At 35.0% G+C, this 22,634-nt stretch overlaps 1 protein-coding gene across 3 annotated transcripts in view; it reads right to left on the reverse strand.

Annotated features, from left to right (window-relative positions):
• Nucleotides 1-22,634, reverse strand: part of AP3B1 (adaptor related protein complex 3 subunit beta 1) — a 298,620-nt gene that overhangs the window by 197,209 nt on the left and 78,777 nt on the right. For all 3 annotated transcript variants that reach the window (XM_028849534.2, XM_028849535.2, XM_028849539.2), the window contains exon 7: nt 19,825-20,007. In XM_028849534.2, coding sequence (XP_028705367.1) covers nt 19,825-20,007 — 183 coding nt within the window. The remainder of the gene's footprint in view (nt 1-19,824; nt 20,008-22,634) is intronic.

Here is a 22,634-nt window from a genome sequence, read left to right on the forward strand (position 1 = left end):
AGTGTTCAATTGCCCACAACACATTTCATTTCTTATGACTAGATGTTCAGTTCTAGTATGTAAGAAACAAGCTTTCTGAATGCAGCATTTTCCAAACTTTGTTACTGAGAAATCTGGAGTATTTATAATAAGGCATTTTTCAAATTTTCTGAAATAAAATATGCTCATGAAACATGTTGAACTTAGGTCTAAGCGTTTCAAGACATGAGAAATAAGGGTCCTACTTCTTTAAAAACTAATTAAAGTAGATCCAGTAATGGGGAATAACATAGAATCACTTTTTGTTAAGCAAAATGCATTTTAGAGTAGTTTTCATTTGATCATAAATTATGAAACAAAATTACAATGATCCTAAGTAGAACTAATCATGATTCCTCATGTATTCATTCTCTCCATACCTTAATCTCTAAAATAAAAAGTTTATATTACAGACAGGAAAGTAAATGTGTGTTGAATTGAAATTGATGTTTAATTCTCCTCCAGGGCATAAAAACAAATGGGTTAAAGCAGAGGTTTCACAATATTTGTGGACATCCTAAGAAGGAAGGCGATTAACTAAAAGTTCCATTTGTTTAATACTATGAGGAACTCTAATACATAAAACAGAAAAAAAACTTATATTCTAGGTAAAGGGAGGGTAGAAAACTACATTTCCACAAAACACCAACTTAACATTTTAAAAAAGCAAAAAACGGAAATAATTGGAATATAAAAGGTTTTTATATAAAGTTTCATAAAAGGACTATTTATTCTTATTTCCAAAATATTCCTGTATCTAAATTATAGGATACACTGAGTCACTGGGGAAACAAAATCATATACACAAGTTATTTTTAAAAATATAAAGACAACCAGTAGAAGACAAAGCTAAAAGATTTAGATCTGTTTGCCTTTGGAGAGTAGCAACTGGAGGTAAGATGGGGAAAGGCGCATGCTTACTATAGAACCCTAAAGAAATGAAAACATATGCTTACGCAAAGACCTGTGGCACTGGAGGCAAAGATGACAGCTCCATGGGTGTACAGCAGTCATCACTCAAACATAAGTGGGTGTAGTCTGTGACTGCCAAGCAGCGGAAGGGGGTACGAGGGGAATGGGTGTGTAACAGAAGGGTTCAAGGAGGCTCCGACATGGATTTTTAATTTTTTTCTAATCCTTCAATTACCTAGTTATGGTTTTTGAGGAAAAAAGGACCAAGTTTTCTAACCTCAAACCATCTCAGAATTAAATAATTATTCTGTAATCCCAGCACTTTGGGAGGCTGAAGCAGGTGAATCACTTGAGCCCTGGAGTTCAAGACCAGCCTGAGCAAAATGGTGAAACCCCGTCTCTACTAAAAATACAAAAAATTAGCCAGGCATGGCAGTGTGTGCCTGTAGTCATAGCTACTCGGGAAACTGAGATGGGAGGATCACTTGGACCTGGGAGGTTGAGTCAGCAGAGAGCCAAGATGGCATTACTGCACCCCAACCTGGGCAACAGAGACCCTGACTCATTAAAAAAAAAAAAGGATTAAATAATTCTTTATTAGAATACCACTAAGAGAACTCATTTTAATTGCAAAACCCAACAGAATGGCCAGAATGAATAACATTAACATTACCAAATATTGGTGAGGATACGGAGCGAACAAAATCTCCAGATGTCACTGTACGGTTTATAGCTTGCTTGTTATGGGCCGAACTGTGCTCCCCAACCCTAAATTCTTCTGTTGAAGCCTTAACCTCCAAATGTGACTATATTTGGAGACAGGGCCTTTAAAGAGGTGATTACATTAAAATGAGGCCATGAGGGTGGGCCCTAATACAATGTGACTAGTGTCCTAATAAAAGAAGGAAATCTGGATACTCAGGAAAGCCCTAGGAATATGCAGACACAGTGAGAAGATGGCCACCTGTAAGCAAAGGGCAGAGGCCTCAGGAGAAACCAAACCTGCCAACACCTTGAGATCTTGCACTTCTAGACATCAGAACTGTGAGAAAATAAATTTCTGTTGTTTAAGCCACCCAATCTGTGGTATTTTGTCATGGCAACTGTAGCAAACTGAAACAATAATACAACTACTTTGGGAAAAAGACTGACAAGTTCTTGCAGAACCAAAATATATCTACCTTATGATCCAATAATTCTATATCTAGGTATTGACCCAATATATACAAAAACATAAAAAGATTTGTTTAAGAATGTTCCTAACAGATTTATTACAATAGACAAAACACTGGAAATAGCTCAGGTATTTATTAATATGAGAATGGATAAACTATGGAATATTCATGCAATAGACTATTATTCAGCAAAATAACACTGAACATACTATTTTGAAGATTCTAAAAATCAACTACCAATACAATGTGGATCAATCTCCAAAATATAATGCTGAGTAAAGGAAGATGTACCAAAAAGAACACAATATGCATCTAATTATATTAAGTTCTACAACAAGTTAAATTAATCTTTGTTATCAGTAAACAATGTTCCATGATTATATCCATGTTTTTGCATGATCAGGGCTTCCTGAGCAAAGAGTGCTGGCAACCTGGATTAACATATGAGTAAATGGCAAATGAGTCTTGGAAGTTAAAGACAGAGAGACAGACATCCAAGGAGATGTATGGGTTTATCTTCCATCATTTAAATTTCACAGGATAATGGAAAAACAGACATTGTCCTGTTTACATTAGAAAGATAAGGTAAATATCCCTCTCTCTACACAGGGGAGGAGGAGCAGACACAAAAGCAGTCCTATATAAGCTCTGAGATGCACACAGTCTGATATAGTTCCCCACAATTCCCATGTGTCATGGGAGGAACCCAGTGGGAGGTAATTGAATCATGGGGATAAGTCTTTCCCATGCTATGTTAGTGAATAAGTCTTTTGAGATCTGATGGTTCTAAAAAGGGGAGTTTCCCTGCACAAGCTCTCTCTTCTCTTGTCTGCCACCATGTGCGACGTGCCTTTCACCTTCCACCATGATTGTGAGCACTCCCCAGCCACATAGAATTGTAAGTCCAATAAACCTTTTTCTTTTGTAAATTGCCCAGTCTTGGGGATGTCTTTATCAGCAGCATGAAAACGGACTAATACAGAGTCTTATATAAATTCTGAGATTCATTCATTTAGGAGGAGCTCCTCTCCTGTATTACAACTCCCCATCCCCCAAGATATGCAGGTGGCACTAACCCTCATAACATCACCCTCATAGGGAACAGAAGTGCAGGAAAGTGACACTAAGATAACCATGAGTGAATAAAAAGTCTCTTCTCTGATCCAGACATCAGTGCTTCTGCTTTTGTGTGTGTACATACACTAAACATATGCCATATATTCAGTGTGTGTGTATGTGTGTGTGTGTGTATAAATGTAGAAGTATGGTAATATCTCAAATCCTTTACTTTTTGAACACAAAACTATAAAGAAAAAAATTAAAACAATACTTGCATCTGAGGGCAAACAACTAACTTGGAAGGATAATAGTCATACTTCGTATAATGAAAAGAGTTTGTGTGTTACTAACATACATGCAATTATCAAAACTCTAAAATTTGTGCATTTCACTGTGAAGATTTTATGCCAACAAAGGGAAAAACAATCATAAACAAGTATTAAACTCTAATTAATGATATACATAGTGAAGTGTTTAGGAGTAATGTGTACTAATGTCTGCATCTTACTATGAAATGCATCTACAACATTGGACTGTTATACCAATACAGGCATGTACTCATTTCTCCATTTTTGAAGGAAAGTTTTGCCAAATAAGAACTTACTTGTTGACTTTTTTACTTCTTTCAACACTTCAAATATGGTTCCTCAACTGCCTTCTGGTCCCATGGTTTCTAATGAGAAACTAGCTGTTGATCTTATTGAGGAAATCTTGTAAATAATGAGTCACTTCTCTTGCTGCTCTCAAGATTCTCTTTTTGTCCTTAGCTTTTGATAATGTGATCCTTATGTGCTGTATTAGTCCATTCTCACACTGCTATGAAGAAATACCAGAGACTGAGTAATTAAGAAAAGAGGTTTAAGTGACTCACAGTTCAGCATGGCTGGGGAGGCCTCAGGAAACTTACAATCATAGTGGTAGGTACCTCTTAACAGGGTAGCAGGAGAGAGAATGAGAATAGAGTGAAGGGGAAAGCCCCTTATAAAACCATCAGATCTCGGGAGAACTCACCCCACTATCATGAGAACAGTAGGGGGGAAACTGCCCCCCATGATTCAGTTATCTCCACCTGGTCTCGCTCTTGACATGTGGGGATTATCACAGTTCAAGGTGAGATCTGGGGGGACACAGACCCAAACCATATCATGTGTCTTGGTTTGCATTCAGAATTGCTCCTACTTAGATTCTGATGAGCTTTCTGAATGTGTTGATTACTGTCTTTCATCAAATTGGGAAATTTTCGGCCATTTTTTTCTTCAGCTATTCTGTCTGCCCCTTTCTCTGTCTCCTTTCCTCCTGGAATATGTATTATGTGTGCTGGTACACTTGATGGCATCCCACATGCCTCTTAAGTCTCTTGGGCTCTGTTCATCTTCATGCTTTTTGACTTTCTACTCCCTACACTAGATAATCTCAATTGACTTATCTTTAAGTTCACCAGTTCTGCCTGTTCAAATTTTCTGCCTGTTCAAATCTGCTGCTGATCTCTACTTGTGAATTCTTCATTTAAGTTATTATACTTTTTCCTTCTAGTATTTCTATTTGGTTTCTTTGCATCATTTCTCTCTATATACTGATATTCTCTACTTGGAGAGTCATTGTTTTCCCGATTTCATTTAGCTGTTTCAGCATATTTAACATGGTGATTTAAAACCCGGGCTAGCAAATCCAGTGTCTGGACTTCCTCGGATACAGTTTCCATTATTTTCTCCTCTTCTTGTGGATGGAAAAAAGTTACTGATTTCTTTACATTCCTCATCATTTTCCACTAAAAACTAGACATTTTGAATATTATGATGTGGTAACTAACTCAGATTCTAACTCCTCCCTGGGGATTATTGTTGCTGCCTATCAGGATTTTGTTTGTTTATAGTCATTTCTAAGCTACTTTTTTTCTTTTTTATTATACTTTAAGTTCTAGGGTACATGTGCACAAGGTGCAGGTTTGTTACCTATGTATACATGTGCCATGTTGGTGTGCTGCACCCATTAACTCGTCATTTACACTAGGTATATCTCTTAATGCTATCCCTCCCCTCACCCCACGACAGGCCCCGGTGTGTGATGTTCCCCTTCCTGTGTCCAAGTGGTCTCATTGTTCAGTTCCCACCTATGAGTGAGAACATGCGGTGTTTGGTTTTCTGTTCTTGTGATAGTATGCTGAGAACGATGGTTTCCAGCTACATCCATGTCCCCACAAAGGACACGAACTCATCCTTTTTTATGGCTGCATAGTATTCCATGGTGTATATGTGCCACATTTTCTTAATCCAGTCTGTCATTGATGGACATTTGCGTTGGTTCCAAGTCTTTGCTATTGTGAATAGTGCCACGAACATACGTGTGCATGTGACTTTATAGCAGCATGATTTATAATCCTCTGGGTATATACCCAGTAATGGGATGGCTGGGTCAAACGGTATTTCTAGTTCTAGATTCTTGAGGAATCGCCACACTGTCTTCCACAATGGTTGAACTAGTTTACAGTCCCACCAACAGTTTAAAAGTGTTCCTATTTCTCCACATCCTCTCCAGCACCTGTTGTTTCCTGACTTTTTAATTACTGTCATTCTAACTACTATGAGATGGTATCTCATTGTGGTTTTGATTTGCATTTCTCTGATGACCAGTGATGATGAGCATTTTTTTCATGTGTCCGTTGGCTGCATAAATGTCTTCTTTTGAGAAGTGTCTGTTCATATCCTTTGCCCACTTTTTGATGGGTTTGTTTTTTTCTTGTAAATTTGTTTGAGTTCTTTGTAGATTCTGGATATTAGCCCTTTGTCAGATGAGTAGATTGCAAAAATGTTCTCCCATTCTGTAGGTTGCCTGTTCACTCTGATGGTAGTTTCTTTTGCTGTGCAGAAGCTCTTTAGTTTAATTAGATCCCATTTTGTCAATTTTGGCATTTGTTGCCATTGCTTTTGGTGTTTTAGTCATGAAGTCCTTGCACATGCCTATGTCCTGAATGGTATTGCTTAGGTTTTCTTCTAGGGTTTTTATGGTTTTAGCTCTAACATTTAAGTCTCTAATCCATCTTGAATTTATTGTTGTATAAGGTGTAAGGAAGAGATCCAGTTTCAGCTTTCTACATATGGCTAGCCAGTTTTCGCAGCACCATTTATTAAATAGGGAATCCTTTCCCCACTGCTTGTTTTTGTCAGGTTTGTCAAAGATCAGATGATTGTAGATGTGTGGTATTATCTCTGAGGGCTCAGTTCTGTTCTGTTGGTCTATATTTCTGTTTTGGTACCAGTACCATGCTGTTTTGGTTACTGTAGCCTTGTAGTATAGTTTGAAGTCAGGAAATGTGATGCCTCCAACTTTGTTCTTTTTGCTTAGGATTGTCTTGGCAATATGGACTCTTTTTTGGATCCATATGAACTTGAAAGTTCTTCACAGAACTTGAACAGTCATTGGTAGCTTAATGGGGATGGCATTGAATCTATAAATTACCTTGGGTAGTATGGCCATTTTCATGATATTGATTCTTCCTATCCATGAGCATGGAATGTTCTTCCATTTGTTTGTGCCCTCTTTTATTTCCTTGAGCACTGGTTTGTAGTTCTCCTTGAAGAGGTCCTTTACATCCCTTGTAAGTTGGACTCCTAGGTATTTTATTCTATTTGAAGCAATTGTGAATGTAGGTTCACAATCTCTCATGATTCGGCTGTTGGCCTGTTATTGGTGTATAGGAATGCTTGTGGTATTTGCACATTGATTTTGTATCCTGAGACTTTGCTGAAGTTGCTTATCAGCTTCAGGAGATTTGGGGCTGAGACGATGGGGTTTTCTAAATATACAATCATGTCATCTGCAAACAGGACAATTTGACTTCCTCTTTTCCTAATTGAATACCCTTTATTTCTTTCTCCTGCCTGATTGCCCTGGTCAGAACTCCCAACACTGTGTTGAATAGGAGCGGTAAGAGAGGGCATCCCTGTCTTGTGCCAGTTTTCAAAGGGAATGCCTCCAGTTTTTGCCCATTCAGTATGACATTGGCTGTGGGTTTGTCATAAATAGCTCTTATGATTTTGAGATACATTCCATCAATACCGAATTTATTGAGAGTTTTTAGCATGAAGGGCTGTTGAATTTTGTCAAAAGCCTTTTCTGCATCTATTGAGATAATCATGTGGTTTTTGTCTTTGGTTCTGTTTACGTGATGGATTACATTTATTGATTTGTGTATGTTGAACCAGCCTTGCATCCCAGGGATGAAGCCCACTTGATCATGGTGGATAAGCTTTTTGATGTGCTGCTGGATTTGGTTTGCCAGTATTTTATTGAGGATTTCTGCATCGATGTTCATCAGGGATATTGGTCTAAAATTCTCTTTTTTTGTTGTGTCTCTGTCAGGCTTTGGTATCAGGTTGATGTTGGCCTCATAAAATGAGTTAGGGAGGATTCCCTCTTTTTCTATTGATTGGAATAGTTTCAGAAGGAATGGTACCAGCTCCTTCTTGTACCTCTGGTAGAATTCGGCTGTGAATCCGTCTGGTTCTGGCCTTTTTTTTGGTTGGTAGGCTATTAATTATTGCTTCAATTTCAGAGCCTGTTATTGGTCCATTCAGGGATTCAACTTCTTCCTGGTTTAGTCTTGGGAGGGTGTATGTGCCCAGGAATTTATTCATGTCTTCTAGGTTTTCTAGTTTATTTGCATAGAGGTGTTTATAGAATTCTCTGATGGTAGTTTGCATTTCTATGGGATCGGTGGTGATATCCCCTTTATCATTTTTTATAGCGTCTATTTGATTCTTCTCTCTTTTCTTCTTTATTAGTCTTGCTAGAGGTCTATCAATTTTGTTGATCTTTTCAAAAAACCAGCTCCTGGATTCACAGATTTTTTGAAGGGTTTTTTGTGTCTCTATCTCCTTCAGTTCTGCTCTGATCTTAGTTATTTCTTGCCTTCTGCTAGCTTTTGAATGTGTTTGCTCTTGCTTCTCTAGTTCTTTTAATTGTGATGTTAGAGGGTCAATTTTTGATCTTTCCTGCTTTCTCTTGTGGGCATTTAGTGCTATAAATTTCCCTCGACACACTACTTTAAATGTATCCCAGATATTCTGGTATGTTGTATCTTTGTTCTCATTGGTTTCAAAGACCCATCTTTATTTCAGCCTCCATTTCGTTATGTACCCAGTAGTCATTCAGGAGAAGGTTGTTCAGTTTCCATATAGTTGAGCCGTTTTGAGTAAGTTTCTTAATACTGAGTTATAGTTTGATTGTACTGTGGTCTGAGAGACAGTTTGTTATAATTTCTGTTCTTTTACATTTGCTGAGGAATGCTTTACTTCCAACTATGTGGTCAATTTTGGAATAAGTGTGATGTGGTGCTGAGAAGAATGTATATTCTGTTTATTCGGGGTGGAGAGTTCTGTAGATGTCTATTAGGTCTGCTTGGTGCAGAGTTGAGTTCAATTCCTGGATATCCTTGTTAACTTTCTGTCTCGATCTGTCTAACGTTGACAGTGGGGTGTTAAAGTCTCCCATTATTATTGTGTGGGATTCTAAGTCTCTTTGTAAGTCTCTAAGGACTTGCTTTATGAATCTGGGTGCTCCTGTATTGGGTGCATATATATTTAGGATAATTAGCTCTTCTTGTTGAATTGACCCCTTTACCATTTTCTTGTATCTCTGTGGAGCAACAAGCTCTTGGGAGTTCTCTACTCTGCCATTTTTACTGACATCACTTCCCTTTTGAAAATTCTTAAAATAAAATGTTGGGAAAAATATGGATTAAAAACAACTTATCCGTTTCTCTTGGAACTGTGACTTACAGTGAAAAACTTGAAAAGAAAATTTAGGAAACCCAAAATGACATAAAACAGTAATAAAAGTTCACTAACAGTATACAATATAAAGATAAAATTTTTTAAATTATAAGAAATGCAAAAATAAGGTTGATCACATAAAAAGGATGTTTAGGAAACAGAAAGTGAGAGAAAGTGCTAATATAAACTCACTGATTCTAAGTAAGCTATACTCTGGTTTCTCTTCAGACTGTATAAATCTTTCACCTTTTACTAAGTAAGCTGAATGTATAAAAATAAAAACTAAATCATTAAATCAATAAATACATTATTTTATATATGGAATCACACACACACAAATATATGTTTATATATATAGGCACTAAATCTTACTGGCCCCTAAATAAATTAACAGGAATAACACCTAGCTATGGAAGCAATTACTTGTAACAGGGAATCTGTCAAGGTCTCTACTGGGTTGAGGAAGGCAGTAGCTAACCACTAAAGGAAATGTTGAAAAAGCAAAGGTCAATGTCTGGCCCTAAATTTTTAATTCCAACAACACGGCTAGAACTGTTCAAATTACAAAATGGTAAGCATGTCAACTGGATAACTAACCAGCACCATCATCTAGTGCTTACATACGGCATACTATAAGCCCCATGCTAGACAAGTACATGAATTTTCAGCGGGACATACACAGAATAAAGGGGATGGAGGGTGAAGAGGAAAAGGGATTTATTTTGTCTAAAAAAAAAAAGTGTTTTTTTTTTTCCAGAATGTAGCTCTACTATACCAGGAATGGTTTCTCTATGTACTGTATATGAAAATGTATGAAGTTATTTATCTAAGAAAAATTGGTGTTTCTGAAGGACATCAGCTCAAGAAAATTTATTTTTAACTAACATTTTTTAACAGAGTTCTTTAAAGCATTTCACAAAGGTCAGTATGAGCTGATTTTTTTAAATGTGAACATTTCCACAACAAATTTTAAAAATTGGAATGAATCAGCAACTTAGATGACACAGCCTGCAGTACTTCCTAATAAATGAGAACAAGAAACGGTCCATTATTTTCCTTATAAATTAATTAAGAGCTTCCAACTTACAATGTATCAGGCCTTCCCCACCTACCAGACATCTATTTTAATGAATTAAAATATACTATGTTGTGATCAAACTAAAATAGACCATTTCAAAATCTAGAGGGAACAGGTGTACTCCTGAGATAAAAGAATTTTGTCAGAACACTTTTCATTTTAATCTAATATCTATACTACATATATATACATGAATAGTAAATATCCTAACAGATGAAACAAATATTCTTTCCAAATCACAGTCTCTTCAAAAACTTTTTAAGTTATTATGGAGAATGTGGTAGACACTGTTGATTACCTCCAACAGCCAGTAGGGCAAGGGGAAAGAAGGATCTTTCTCCCTGACCACACTCCTCACACATATAATGGACTACATGTAAGTGTCAAAAGCATATTATCCAACACGTTACTAAGAACACGAATTCAATCAAACAGAAGTTCAAAGATAAGATGATTAAACTATAGAATAAAGGAAATATGAAATTCAAACCTGAGTAAGTAAACAACAGATCAAAGCAATACTGTTACTAAATTAACGGAATTAAAAATAAAAACTAAAAAAAAAGATTAGACTATTGAAAATCAAATTACTGTCAATGGAACAACTTGAAATAATACAAATGCAAATAAAAAGACAAAAATGTGGCCTAGCATAGTGGCTCACACCTGTAATCACAGCACTTTGGGAGGTCAAGGCAGGAGGATCACACTTGGGGAGTTCAAGATCAGCCTAGCCAACATAGCGAAATCCTGTCTTTATAAAAAATACAAAAATTAGGCCAGGCACGGTGGCTCAAACCTGTAATCCCAGCACTTTGGGAGGCCAAGGCGGGCGGATCACATGAAGTCAGGCATTCGAAACCAACCTGGCCAACACGGTAAAACCCCATCTCTACTAAAAACACAAAAATTAGGCAGGCATGGTGGCAGGCACCTGTAATCCCAGCTACTTGGGAGGCTGAGGCAGGAGAATCATTTGAACCCAGGAGGCGGAGGTTACAATGAGCCAAGATCGTGCCACTGCACTCCACCTTGAGTGACAGTGCGAGACTCAATCTCAAAAAAAAAAAAAACAAATACAAAAATTATCAAGCATGATGGCACACATCTGTGGTCCCAGCTACTCAAGAGGCTCAGGCAGGAGAATCACTTGAGCCTGGGAGGGCAAGGCTGTAATGAAGTGTAATCACACCACTGTACTCAAGCCTGGGTGACAGAGTGAGATCCTGTCCCAAAAAAAAGAAAAAAGGCAAAAGGACAAAATTAGAGAAATTTTTTAAAAAATATGATGGACATGGTAGACAAAGATTATAAAACAGAATAATGGGTATTCCTGAAGTATATAACTGACAAATGAAGCAGAAAAAACATAAACATCAAATTTTTAAAATTACAAAAAGAAAAGAAAATTCCCTAAAATACAGAAAGAAGTGAACCTGGAGGTCATATGGAATAATTCTCATTGAGATGTAATCTGATTAATTTTCAAAGACTTTGTAAAGAGGTTTTTTTAGCATGCAGAGAAAAAAAATCAAGTCACCTGCAAGGGAGAAAAATCTTTGGCTGTCTTCAGATTTCTTCACAGCAACATTCACTGCAGGAGAGAATTAAGTAATGTCTACAGAGTTCTCAGAAGAAGAAAAGGGTGTGTTCCAACAGTACCATATCCAGCAAGATATCAAATATACAAGAAACAATAAAACATTTTCAACTGTACAAGGCCTAAGAGAATACTAATCCAAGAGCCCAGATAAAATATCAATCAAGTGTGGGAGTGACACTGAAAGTCTCAAAATTTTATCTCCCATCTATTCATTCTTAAGAAAACATTGGAGGATATGCTCCAAAGCCAGGAAAACCAAAAGAGGAGAGAGACAGACAGAGATAGAGGGACAGAGAGAGAAACAGAAAGAGAGACAGAGAGGAAGAAAGCCTAAGAAACATGATTTAACACAGAAGAGACACGAAATTAAGTTCTAGAACAACAGATTGGAACTGGCAGGCCTAGTAAGCAATCAGATTAGAACAGAGAGGCCTAGTAAGCAATCAGATTAGAACAGAGGGTGAAGACTCCCGGAAGACGTCTCCTGGGAAGAAAACGAAGCTGTTGAAATACTTGATATACTTGACAACTGTACTAGTTAGAACTGTGTTTAGCTATATATAACAGAAATATCTAGTTAGGTAGCTCCATAAAATGAAAAGTTGCCCAAACACTTTGTTTTTCGGCTCTGCCCACCCCAGAGTATAGCTTTATCCTTACGCTTGTAAAATGACTATTGCACCTTTAATCATCACACATGCATTCTGGGAAGGAATAATGAGAAAGGGCAAAGGGTAAAATATATATATGTCAAATAAGTCTGTCAGAAAAACAATAGCTTCCCCAGAATTCCAATTTCCAGATGTGGGTCATATGACCATTTCTGACTCTAAAGGAGTTTAGTATAGTTGATATTTTTCACAGGGCATATCACTACTCTGAATAAAATCAGGATCCTCTTATTTAAATACGTGGGAGGGGGAGAACTGACACTAGGTAGACAAGAAGTATAAAACAAATGCACATAAAATAATATTTGGAGAATATTTAATATTCCAATGGAGAACTTGGAATGCTTCGTATAGTGACATGATAAAGTAAGCAAATTTAAAATGAAGCAATTTTTGATTCCAAAAAGAACAAAAAGTTCCATGAGATAAAATGCTATTAAACAGCTGAATAATATTCATAAGTCATAGGAAAATGAACACACATGGATTGAAAAAATTCTAGTATAATTACATTCCAAAGATGAAAGAGGTAAGCAGAAGCATAAGGTAACAGAAGAATGACAAATTCTCCATTTCTATAATAGGAAGTCAATATATAATGCCTAAAATTGATAAATCAAGAAATAGCAAAATACGTCTATTACCTAGAAACGGAGAAAGGTAAATACACACATACACACACCAAAAATAAAATTCTAAGCCCCACAATCACCTGAAGGGACCCCTTCTCACAGCCAAGGGCATTCCAAAGTTAACCTGAAAAACTAGTTCAGACCATGATAGGAAGGGTGGATCAGACATGCCTCATTATACCCTCCTCCCTTTTGGAATTCAGGAAAAGCCAACCAGCATTAACATCAACATAGACCTTAAGTCTGATAAGAAACATTTATAATCTATTCTGTCAGAAGCATACTACCTGGTGGCTTCATCTGCAAGATAAAACTTTAGTCGCCACAACCCCTTATTATGACCCAGACATTTCCGTCCTATTGATTCCAGGTCTTCAGATAACAACTTAACTCTCAATTAATTGCTAATCAGAAATCTTTAAATCTATCTATGACCTAGAAACCCCATCTTCAAGTTGTCCTGCCTTTCCAGATTGAACCAATGTGCATCTTACAGGTATTGACTGATGTATTATGTCTCACTAAAATGTATAAAAGCAAGCTGTAGCAACCTTGGGCACACGTCATCAGGACCATTTGAGGCTGTACATGGCACAGGTGCATCCCTAACCTTGGCAAAATAAACTTTCTAAATTGATTGAGACCTGGCTCAGATACTTTTGAGCTCACACACAGAAGGGAAAAGAATTGAAGAAGCTAATTCAGGCATTGAGAAGGGTCACACAGAAAAATGTTTCTCATAAGCCTTGTAGTACTATTCATTTTCTTTCTTTTAAACCATGCATATGTTACTTGGGCAAATTAAAGTTTTCTTTTTTAAAAAAGAAAACTTCATAAGTTAAAAAAAATCCAATCAATAGGAATAAATTATGAACAACAAAAAGAATAAGGAATCTTTACGATAAATGCTTCATAACCAATGGGAAGAGAGGAGACATTATTCAATATTAGATCATGGGACTTAGTTTCACATTAAATTATATGTCAAACCCTTTGTCAACAGTTGCCTAAAACAATGCACAAAAAACTGCTTTATTGTACTGTAAAGAATGTATTCTACCACAACTTCTCAGTATTGTTTTTTTAATAAATTCCACAGAATTGTGGATCCAATAATAGTCCACCAGTAAGACACAAGACAAAATTTGTTTTAACAAAGAAAATTAACCAGTAAAGAAAATTAAAACTCAATAATCTTTAACACTCTGGTCTGTTAAGATAGGATCTGGATGTGGAGTTCATGAAGTACTTCCCTGAAGTACCTTTGTACCTAGAGAAAATTGCTCATCAAAAAACTACATTTATAAATTTTGCATTTTGAAAAGTTATTTTATAGCTACCTCTGAAAATCTTAAGAACTTACCTTAAAATACTTCAAATAAAATTCTAAATTTGGAGTTTGTTAAACTTATGTAAGGTTTTATAATTGATGTACAGATACACAGAGAGACAAAATTAATTACTCCAAATTTAAAACTGGCATAAATACTGCCACCAGAATTACATAACCCAGATTCATATCCTAAAAAATAATGGTAAACATTTAGAGTTTTAACTTCCAAATCACTGAAGTATTTTGATAATTCTTGAAAACCTCTCATCTCCCAGAGCAAGTTCAGTTGTAAAAAGCTAGATTCATAAAATTAAAAACATTCTTGGCAGGCCCCAGTGTCAGAGTTTCCTTTCAGTTTACAATTGATGCCACTAACGGATGCTGGTTTTTATTTAAAATCACTCTTTAAAAAATTTACTCTGTGTTTTACAATATTTATTTTTTTAGATCGATTAATTGTAGAAAAGCAACTTTAGTCTTGAGGTCTAGACGTATGCTTCAAGAAGTCTCCCATAATAGGCTTGAATGACAAAGAAAATACTTAAGCAATTTTATATCCTTGAAAATGATACAAATTTGACCTAGAATAAAAAACAACCCACATGGACTGCAAAGAGTAAGGTAAATTTAAGAAAATAAAAATGCAAATGTGCATTTTAGCAGTCTCTTGAATTTATTAACCTAAAAGGTTTAATTTCCATTTTCCTGCATCAGCTTTATTTATAAAATGTCGTGCCCTATAAATACGCTGTTATTTTCTATAGTCAAGCACCCTCTTAACAAATCTTCTCATTAATATGTAAATTTAAAGTCAATCGGTCTTCTCCCTGACAGCCCCATGAATTCCTAGTGCACTGTATAATCGGCTTTGACTTGGCATCCACTATTTATCATCAAAGATGTCAGTTAGAAAAATTATGGAAAATGCACTGCAATTGATATGACTGCAATCTACTTTGTCAACACTTAATTGTTCCTCAAATCATACATTTACATATAAACAGCCTAAATACTGATCTATAATGATGCAAATAAACTAAATTAAAAATCTCTTCTTCCCCTGAAGCTTGTTTGTATATGATGTGTTCATTTGAGAACTTGACAAAAGCATGTACATCAGCTCATCTCAAAAAGTGTATCTACTAATTTTCGATTCCTCAACAAAAAACAATTTTGCCACACTTCAAGTATATTAACATAAACAAATGTTTGTAAAAATTTTACAGGAAACATGATTTTTCTCTTTGAAAGCAAATTTAATTATGGTTGTTAGCTAATTGCATGAGCACTGGATTGGGAGTCTCAAAGTTGGTTTTGACTGGAACACAATAAACACACACACAAAACTTATAAACGTAACTAAGAAATTATTTTAATTTACAACTCACAGGGTAATAAAATACAAAGGCAATAATGCTGGCCTAGGCATCAGATAATTCTGCTTATATTTCTGCTCCACCTTTTATAATTAATATTGTCTTAAATGACTTGCTAAAATCTGTATATATCGATTTCTTCATATATAAAATGGGTATAATAATTCTGATTGCCCTATGGCAAATGAAATACTATGTAAGAAACTACAGGCCAGGCATGGTGGCTCACACCTGTAATCCCAGCACTCTGGGAGGCTGAGGTGGGCGGATCACTTGAGGTCAGGAGTTCAACAACAGCCTGGCCAACAAGCTGAAACCCCATCTCTACTAAAAATACAAAAGTTAGCTGGACCTGGTGGCGCATGTCTGTAATTCCACCCGCTTGGGAGCCTGAGGCAGAAGAATCACTTGAACCTGGGAGGTAACAGGTTGCAGTGAGCCAAGAACGCACCACTGCACCCCAGCCTGGGCAGCAGAGAGAGACTCTGCTCAAAAAAGAAAAAAAAAAGAAAGAAAGTATAGCAAAAATAAGCCATTAAGTATAAAGCATCACAGTATTGTTTTTCACATTTTCTCTTAGTATCTGAGAGAAAACTGCTGGATTTAAATAAATTTAGTATTATAGGCAGGTTTTTAATTATAAATTTAACTTTTATGTCAATATATTATTTTAGTGACACTTTTTCCTACTGGCAAATTCTTTACTTCAAGGTAAAATGGCCCTTAATTCATCAATAAATGGTACTCATATGGCATTTATGTAAGTGACTTCTGCCTGCAGGTAAAAGGGAATGGAGGGCTAGAATGAAGACGTTTCTACTTGGATGATTACATGAAACAACACATTCTAAAGTTGATGGTAAAAGGATAAAAAAGAGAGGTAACCTCTCAGGAATGACTCTGCTAGAGTACTGTTTCAGCTTGTCTTTTTATTGTATAATCATTTTAACCTTTCTTTACTACATGGTGTTCCTTTTACAACATCACATAAGAAAGAGCAAGCAAATATAAATGTCAAATACCTCTCAGTTTCTTCTAGCTGTGGTCAAACTCCGCTTTGAGATGTAGTCTGCCAACTTTTTTTTTTTTTTTTGAGACACCCAGGCTGAAGTGCAGTGGCGCGATCTCGGCTCAGTGCAAGCTCCGTCTCCCAGGTTCACGCCATTCTCCTGCCTCAGCCTCCCAAGTAACTGGGACTACAGGCACCCACCACCACACCTGACTAATTTTTTAAATATTTTTATTAGAGACAGGGTTTCAACATGTTACCCAGGATGGTCTCGATCTCCTGACCTCGTGATCCACCTGCCTTGGCCTCCCAAAGTGCTGGGATTACAGGCGTGAGCCACCGTGCCCGGCCTAGTCTGCCAACTTCTAAAGCTAAAACTAGCATGTGTAGTCCTTAAAAAGTTGGAAGCAACATCAAGCCTAGGTCAGAAAGCACTGAAGGCAACAAATGGCTGGACTGCTCACTCCAAAGTTTCTCAGTAAAACGAAATCATAATTAGCACAGAGGAAGGCTAAGATGGGTTAACTGGAAGAGTGAGAGCACAGATATGGTCCTAATGTTGACCACTCATTTGAACCTTAATTTTATATAATGTACTTATAACAAGAATCTAATATACTGTACAATTCTTGAATCTAATACTGCAATAAGGGCTAAGCCTTTCAAATCTTTCACACTGCTTCTGAACTGAACATATGGACGTATGCAGACAAAAGCCTGTTATACTGATTATTCTGGGCTAAACAAGACCCTCAAATAGAACTTAAACAATCAATGAATAATTTTTCCATGAATTGAGGTCAACTGATACGAACTTAAGTTAATAAATAAAGCGAAATATTTTATCCAAAGTGAAATTGATAACCACCAGAATAACTGAAATTAAACAGTTAACAATAATTGCCTTTAAGGGGTCAACCAAGAGGTTATGAGAAGGGAACATGTACTTGAATTGCTTCGATAATTAAACAACAAGAAGATTCGAGTTAGCTAAACTTACAAATCTTCTATTTAAGTGGTTTTCTTTCTTTCTTTTAAGCCAATGGATCTTTCTCAAAGGAAATCAAATTCAAAGCTGCATAAGAAAGGAAGGCAAAAAAGGCTTCTGTGTTTGAAACAGTAGCAGAAGCCCAAAAAGCCGCACAGTCTAGAGCACCGCTGCCCCTGCTTTGCTTGTTCCTGTGGCAGTGCTAGCACATCCTGAGGGCTGATGTGCACACTGGAAAACCACTAAATTAGTCTAATAAGCACAGCATTTAGAATAATTCCAAGGTTGGATTGCAAGTAAGTGGCAAAGAAAAGAAATGACTTAGCCCATTCCAGTATGCCAGGGACAATGACCAGACTTCGTCTCATATTTGTCCTAATTCATGTTCATGGAGTTAACATGTGAAAACACCAAGAATGAATATAGTGCCAATTTTTCAAATTATCTGTTAAAAAATAAATGTATATGATGGTAGAGAACTTAACTTTCCTTTGCAATGGCTTTAAAAGTAAATTTTATCTAAAATAAGATAAAATTCAAGGAACAGAAAAACAAACAAATAGACAAACATATAAAAGCAGAGATTTTACTATGCATTACATATTTTTAGCAGGTATGGTAAGTAAACTATATATTTTAACTCCAGTTTCTATATAATTACAAGCAAAGGATATAGCTACTGAAAATGATAGGAAAGTAAAATTTAAAAATTTAAATGGTGACTGTGATTAGCTAAGGCAAAATTGCCTATAACTTTATACAACAGAAAAAAAAAATCTGAGCAGAAGTTTTGAAAGGAATTGGCTGAAATCAAACAAATAAACTGTTTGGCAGCAAAAATCTCTCATCAAAGTTACCATAAAAGGGCCTGGACATTTTCATCATAGAGATGTTCCTTAATCTAGCAAAAGTGCCATCAAAAATGTACTTTGCTCAATGATAAATAAAATTAACTTTATAAAATTAAAGTTCACAAGGATAGTGAAATTTCATCAATTTAAGAGCATTATGTAACATAAGACTTTTATATATTAATAATTCAAAACATACTTCAATTTTTCAGACAGATAACATAATCATTTTGTTAATATTAAAAGTGAGATGAAAATCAGTATTACTCTCTTATGGATAAAGAAGTATTAACATTTCTAAATAGTTTTTAATGCTAATACTAAATCAATATAGAAAATACTGACCAAGATTTTATAATAATTTGCAAGCTTGATGTGTCATTGAAAGCATGTATCATACACATTTTTCCATGTTATTTACATTTTTCTAATTAACAAAAGCAAGATGTACTGAGCACGCAAGGCCTATCATAAGTATGTATACAGAACACTTTGCTATAACAGGCGCTTTTTAAAATCTTTTTATTTTTTTACACAAATTGGTTTTTAAAATCTGTAATACTGTATTTTAAAAAAAATAAGACATCAAAAGATTAGAATGAATATGCTATTCTTATAACATTTAAGGATTTCTTTAAACTGGTTTAAAATTACCTTCAATCTTAAACGTATACATCCTAAGGATCTTAATTCCAAGCTATATGATAAAATTTTCTAAATTGCCAATATGAAGAAAAGAATAAGGCATACTTCTAATGTTAATCTGCACAAAGAAAACAAATAGCTTCACTTAAATTATTAATTCTACTAAATGCTACCAGCCAAAGTGAAGAGAAGAAGAACACAAATGTTTTATAAATACAAAACTAGGAAAAAGTAGTTTAAAAGTTCAACAATATTTATCTATAGAGGCAAGAAATGAATTACTTTAGGTATAAATTCACATGCTCTAGAATCACATCACCTACTTTTTTTACAAATGAGTACCTGGAATAGCTGGGGCTCAAAGATGTGAAAGTAACTAGTAACCAAAAAATCCATGGTTTGGCAATGTCACTGTAAACACGGTGTCATGCTGCTCCTCCTAACGAGGGCCTCTTGCCAGTATCAAACTAAAAGTGTATATACTTACACCACTAAATATATGTATCAACCAGTGCCAAAACAATGGACAATTATTCTTGCATTGATATTGGTTGCCTGCTTTAGTAAAAGAACAAGAGACCAATGAGTCTTCCTTAAATATGCAGATTTCTCTAGTTTACTACTCCTAATTTTTTGCACAAGTTTTAAAAAGCTCATCCATCCTCTTAGTATATTTGAAAGTGGAAGACTGTTCAACACTTACCTCTTTCCAAGGGCTGACAAACTGTGTCCGAGCATATCGAGTTAGCATGTGGATTATGACAACCTGCCCCCACTCTTCAACATCCACTAGTAAGTTACATAGCTTGCGGTAATTCTTATGAATCAGATCTATTCTGTCCGGGCATACTTCTTCAAAAGCCATCACAACACTGCCAGCCACCAACTAGAAAAGAAAGAAATAGTAACTTATTAAAAAATGTTTCTCCCCTACATCAAAGGTCATACTCAGGTATTAGTGTAATCAGTTTAATGGCAATCAATATTATTCAGTCATTCAATTAAAATGAATGTTCATGTTTGAATAACAAACTTTAAGGTGCCTATTCTTCAAAGAATAATTTTAATAGTTATAATATGTCTAGAAAACTAATACTATTCTGAAGAGAAGTAAATTCTGACGTTTTTATTTCACCAAGTTAAATTTCAATACATTGTTCCTATGTGGATTAAACATTAATTATGCACATTTTTCATGTTTAAAGCTAACCTAAATTCTAATCTAAAAATTCAGTACTTTGTTCACAACAATATTCAGAAAAAGAATCAAAATAACAAAGATCACATTGTGTCAGTTTAAAATGAGAATGACAATCATACTACAATGAACTTACGTTAAAAAGTATATGAGAAATTCATAAATGTTTTTTAACAGAAGAACACTTTCAAATCATATACATCTTAATCCACCAGTTTTTACCCAATATAATTTATTCACAAAGAAAACACACTGGCTGAAATTTTAGAACATCACCTGGGCTCTTAATACTTTTATAACAATGTGTATAAGTTGTAATAACATATTACCAACAAAAGGTGGCTTTTCCAAGACCAATTAATGAATCATAATGTTAGTTTCTGAACTGTGATGCTTTTACAAAGTGGTAACATTAAGATTCCTTTACTCTAAAGATACAAACTAAGCAGAATATATATTACACAAATACTTCTATATATGTACAAATGATATATGTGCAGTTAGCCCACAATATAATACAGTTTTGAAAAACAAATTAATACCATATTCTATCTGAACACTAGGGATCTTCATTTTAGTGTCTAAAATTTCCCCAATGACTTAAAATAAGCAATTAAATAGAAATATAACTTACTGAAATGGTACTTTTTGAAAAATATTAGATACAATGATATTCATATTTTGAGTGTTTGTCCCTCTACTTGGCTGACATTTAGTTTATTAATATGCAACCAACAATACAATTGAAAGAAAACAGCTCAGAATATAGACTCGCTATTATGCTAAACAAGTTTCAAGTCCTGTGGGGATTTTATGAATTACCAATCAGTATAAACGTGAAGCTGCATTTATTGACTCCAGCCCTACCCATGTACTGGTGCCTGCTGGTCCCAGCATGTATGCACCTCAATCGAAAAAGCACAGAATTGATTATTTGTGTGAACTATATAAAAATGCATTATACATATAATTTTCTATTTGTTACACATATGGCAAGGAAGTTAAGCCCATGTTTTCAATCACATTTTGATGTCTTCTGCAAAAGACATAATTTCTTTAGAAATTATATTTTGTGATAATTACATTTCTATAAAGTGACAATTAGTACCATTTTAAAATATCTTACAACAACTAAGTTTATGACATTAAACTCTAGAATAACTCACTGTGAGATATAAACATCCCTATGTATTATCAACCTTATATTAATATCAAGATCAATTGGTAAAAGGTATTAAAGTGCAAAAATAAAGGACAGTACCTAGGATAAAATGATCCATGAAACTGAACAGGTAATTCACAGTTTCACTTTTTAAAATACTACGTAAAATCAAGTTATTCTGTCTTAGCAATTATTTTCTTCCAAATGTGTTTTGACACTAATTAAATGGAAAATTAAATGGAAAATCAGCTACCACACAATATTAAATTCATTAAACCAAGAGCTACATGTACACAATAATTCTAACGTACTAACACCTTCTAAGGTACTAACAAATATCATTAATTAAACAGATACAAATAAAGTTTAAGAAAACATCAAAATAATTAAAAAGCATATAAAGAGAGTACCTTTACAAAATAAAACTGACCATTTTAGATACTTAATCATGTATTTTTAACAATCTGACCCTGGGCTAAACAATACAAGGAAAATTAATAATTTTGGTTTATTAAATGTTCAATATTCTATAAAACATTCAGAACTAAAATTAAATGATCTACTCAGATTTTAAAACCAAAAATATTGGTTTCCAAAAAACAGACAGTTAATTTCCATCTCACTGTGTCAATAGTAGCTTTTCATATAAGGGGAAAAATAAATCACTCCAACAAAACTAGCAATGAGCTCATCAAATTCAAATGCAGTTTTCCATTTATGTATTTTTTATATTAAAGCAATAAACATGGTTCATTTATCTTCCCTTGGTTGCCACGTTTTTCTGTGCTGTTGCTATGAACTTCAGCCATTAGCTGTGCTCCAAGGTAAACTACATGAACCATCAACAAAAGTGACACCCCATCTATGGAGTTCATATTTTCTCTAGATTATCTATGCTAGTTGACAAGCTGGTAATGAAAAAAATCACACTAAGCAAATGGTTCCTCTAATAACAATAAATTTTCTATAAAATTATGAAGGGTACAAAACGTTTCCTTGCATCTATTTTGTCATGAATTCTAATTAACATTGCAAAAACCTGAGAGTGCTGGGTCATCACAAGAAGTGCATCAAGGTTTGATTGATAATATGGTATAAGTTGGCCAATGCTGCCAAGATTTTCTTCCCTTAAATTAATGGCTATCCAACCTTC

Source organism: Macaca mulatta, chromosome 6, assembly GCF_049350105.2.
Source record: "Macaca mulatta isolate MMU2019108-1 chromosome 6, T2T-MMU8v2.0, whole genome shotgun sequence".
Lineage (NCBI taxonomy): Eukaryota > Metazoa > Chordata > Mammalia > Primates > Cercopithecidae > Macaca > Macaca mulatta.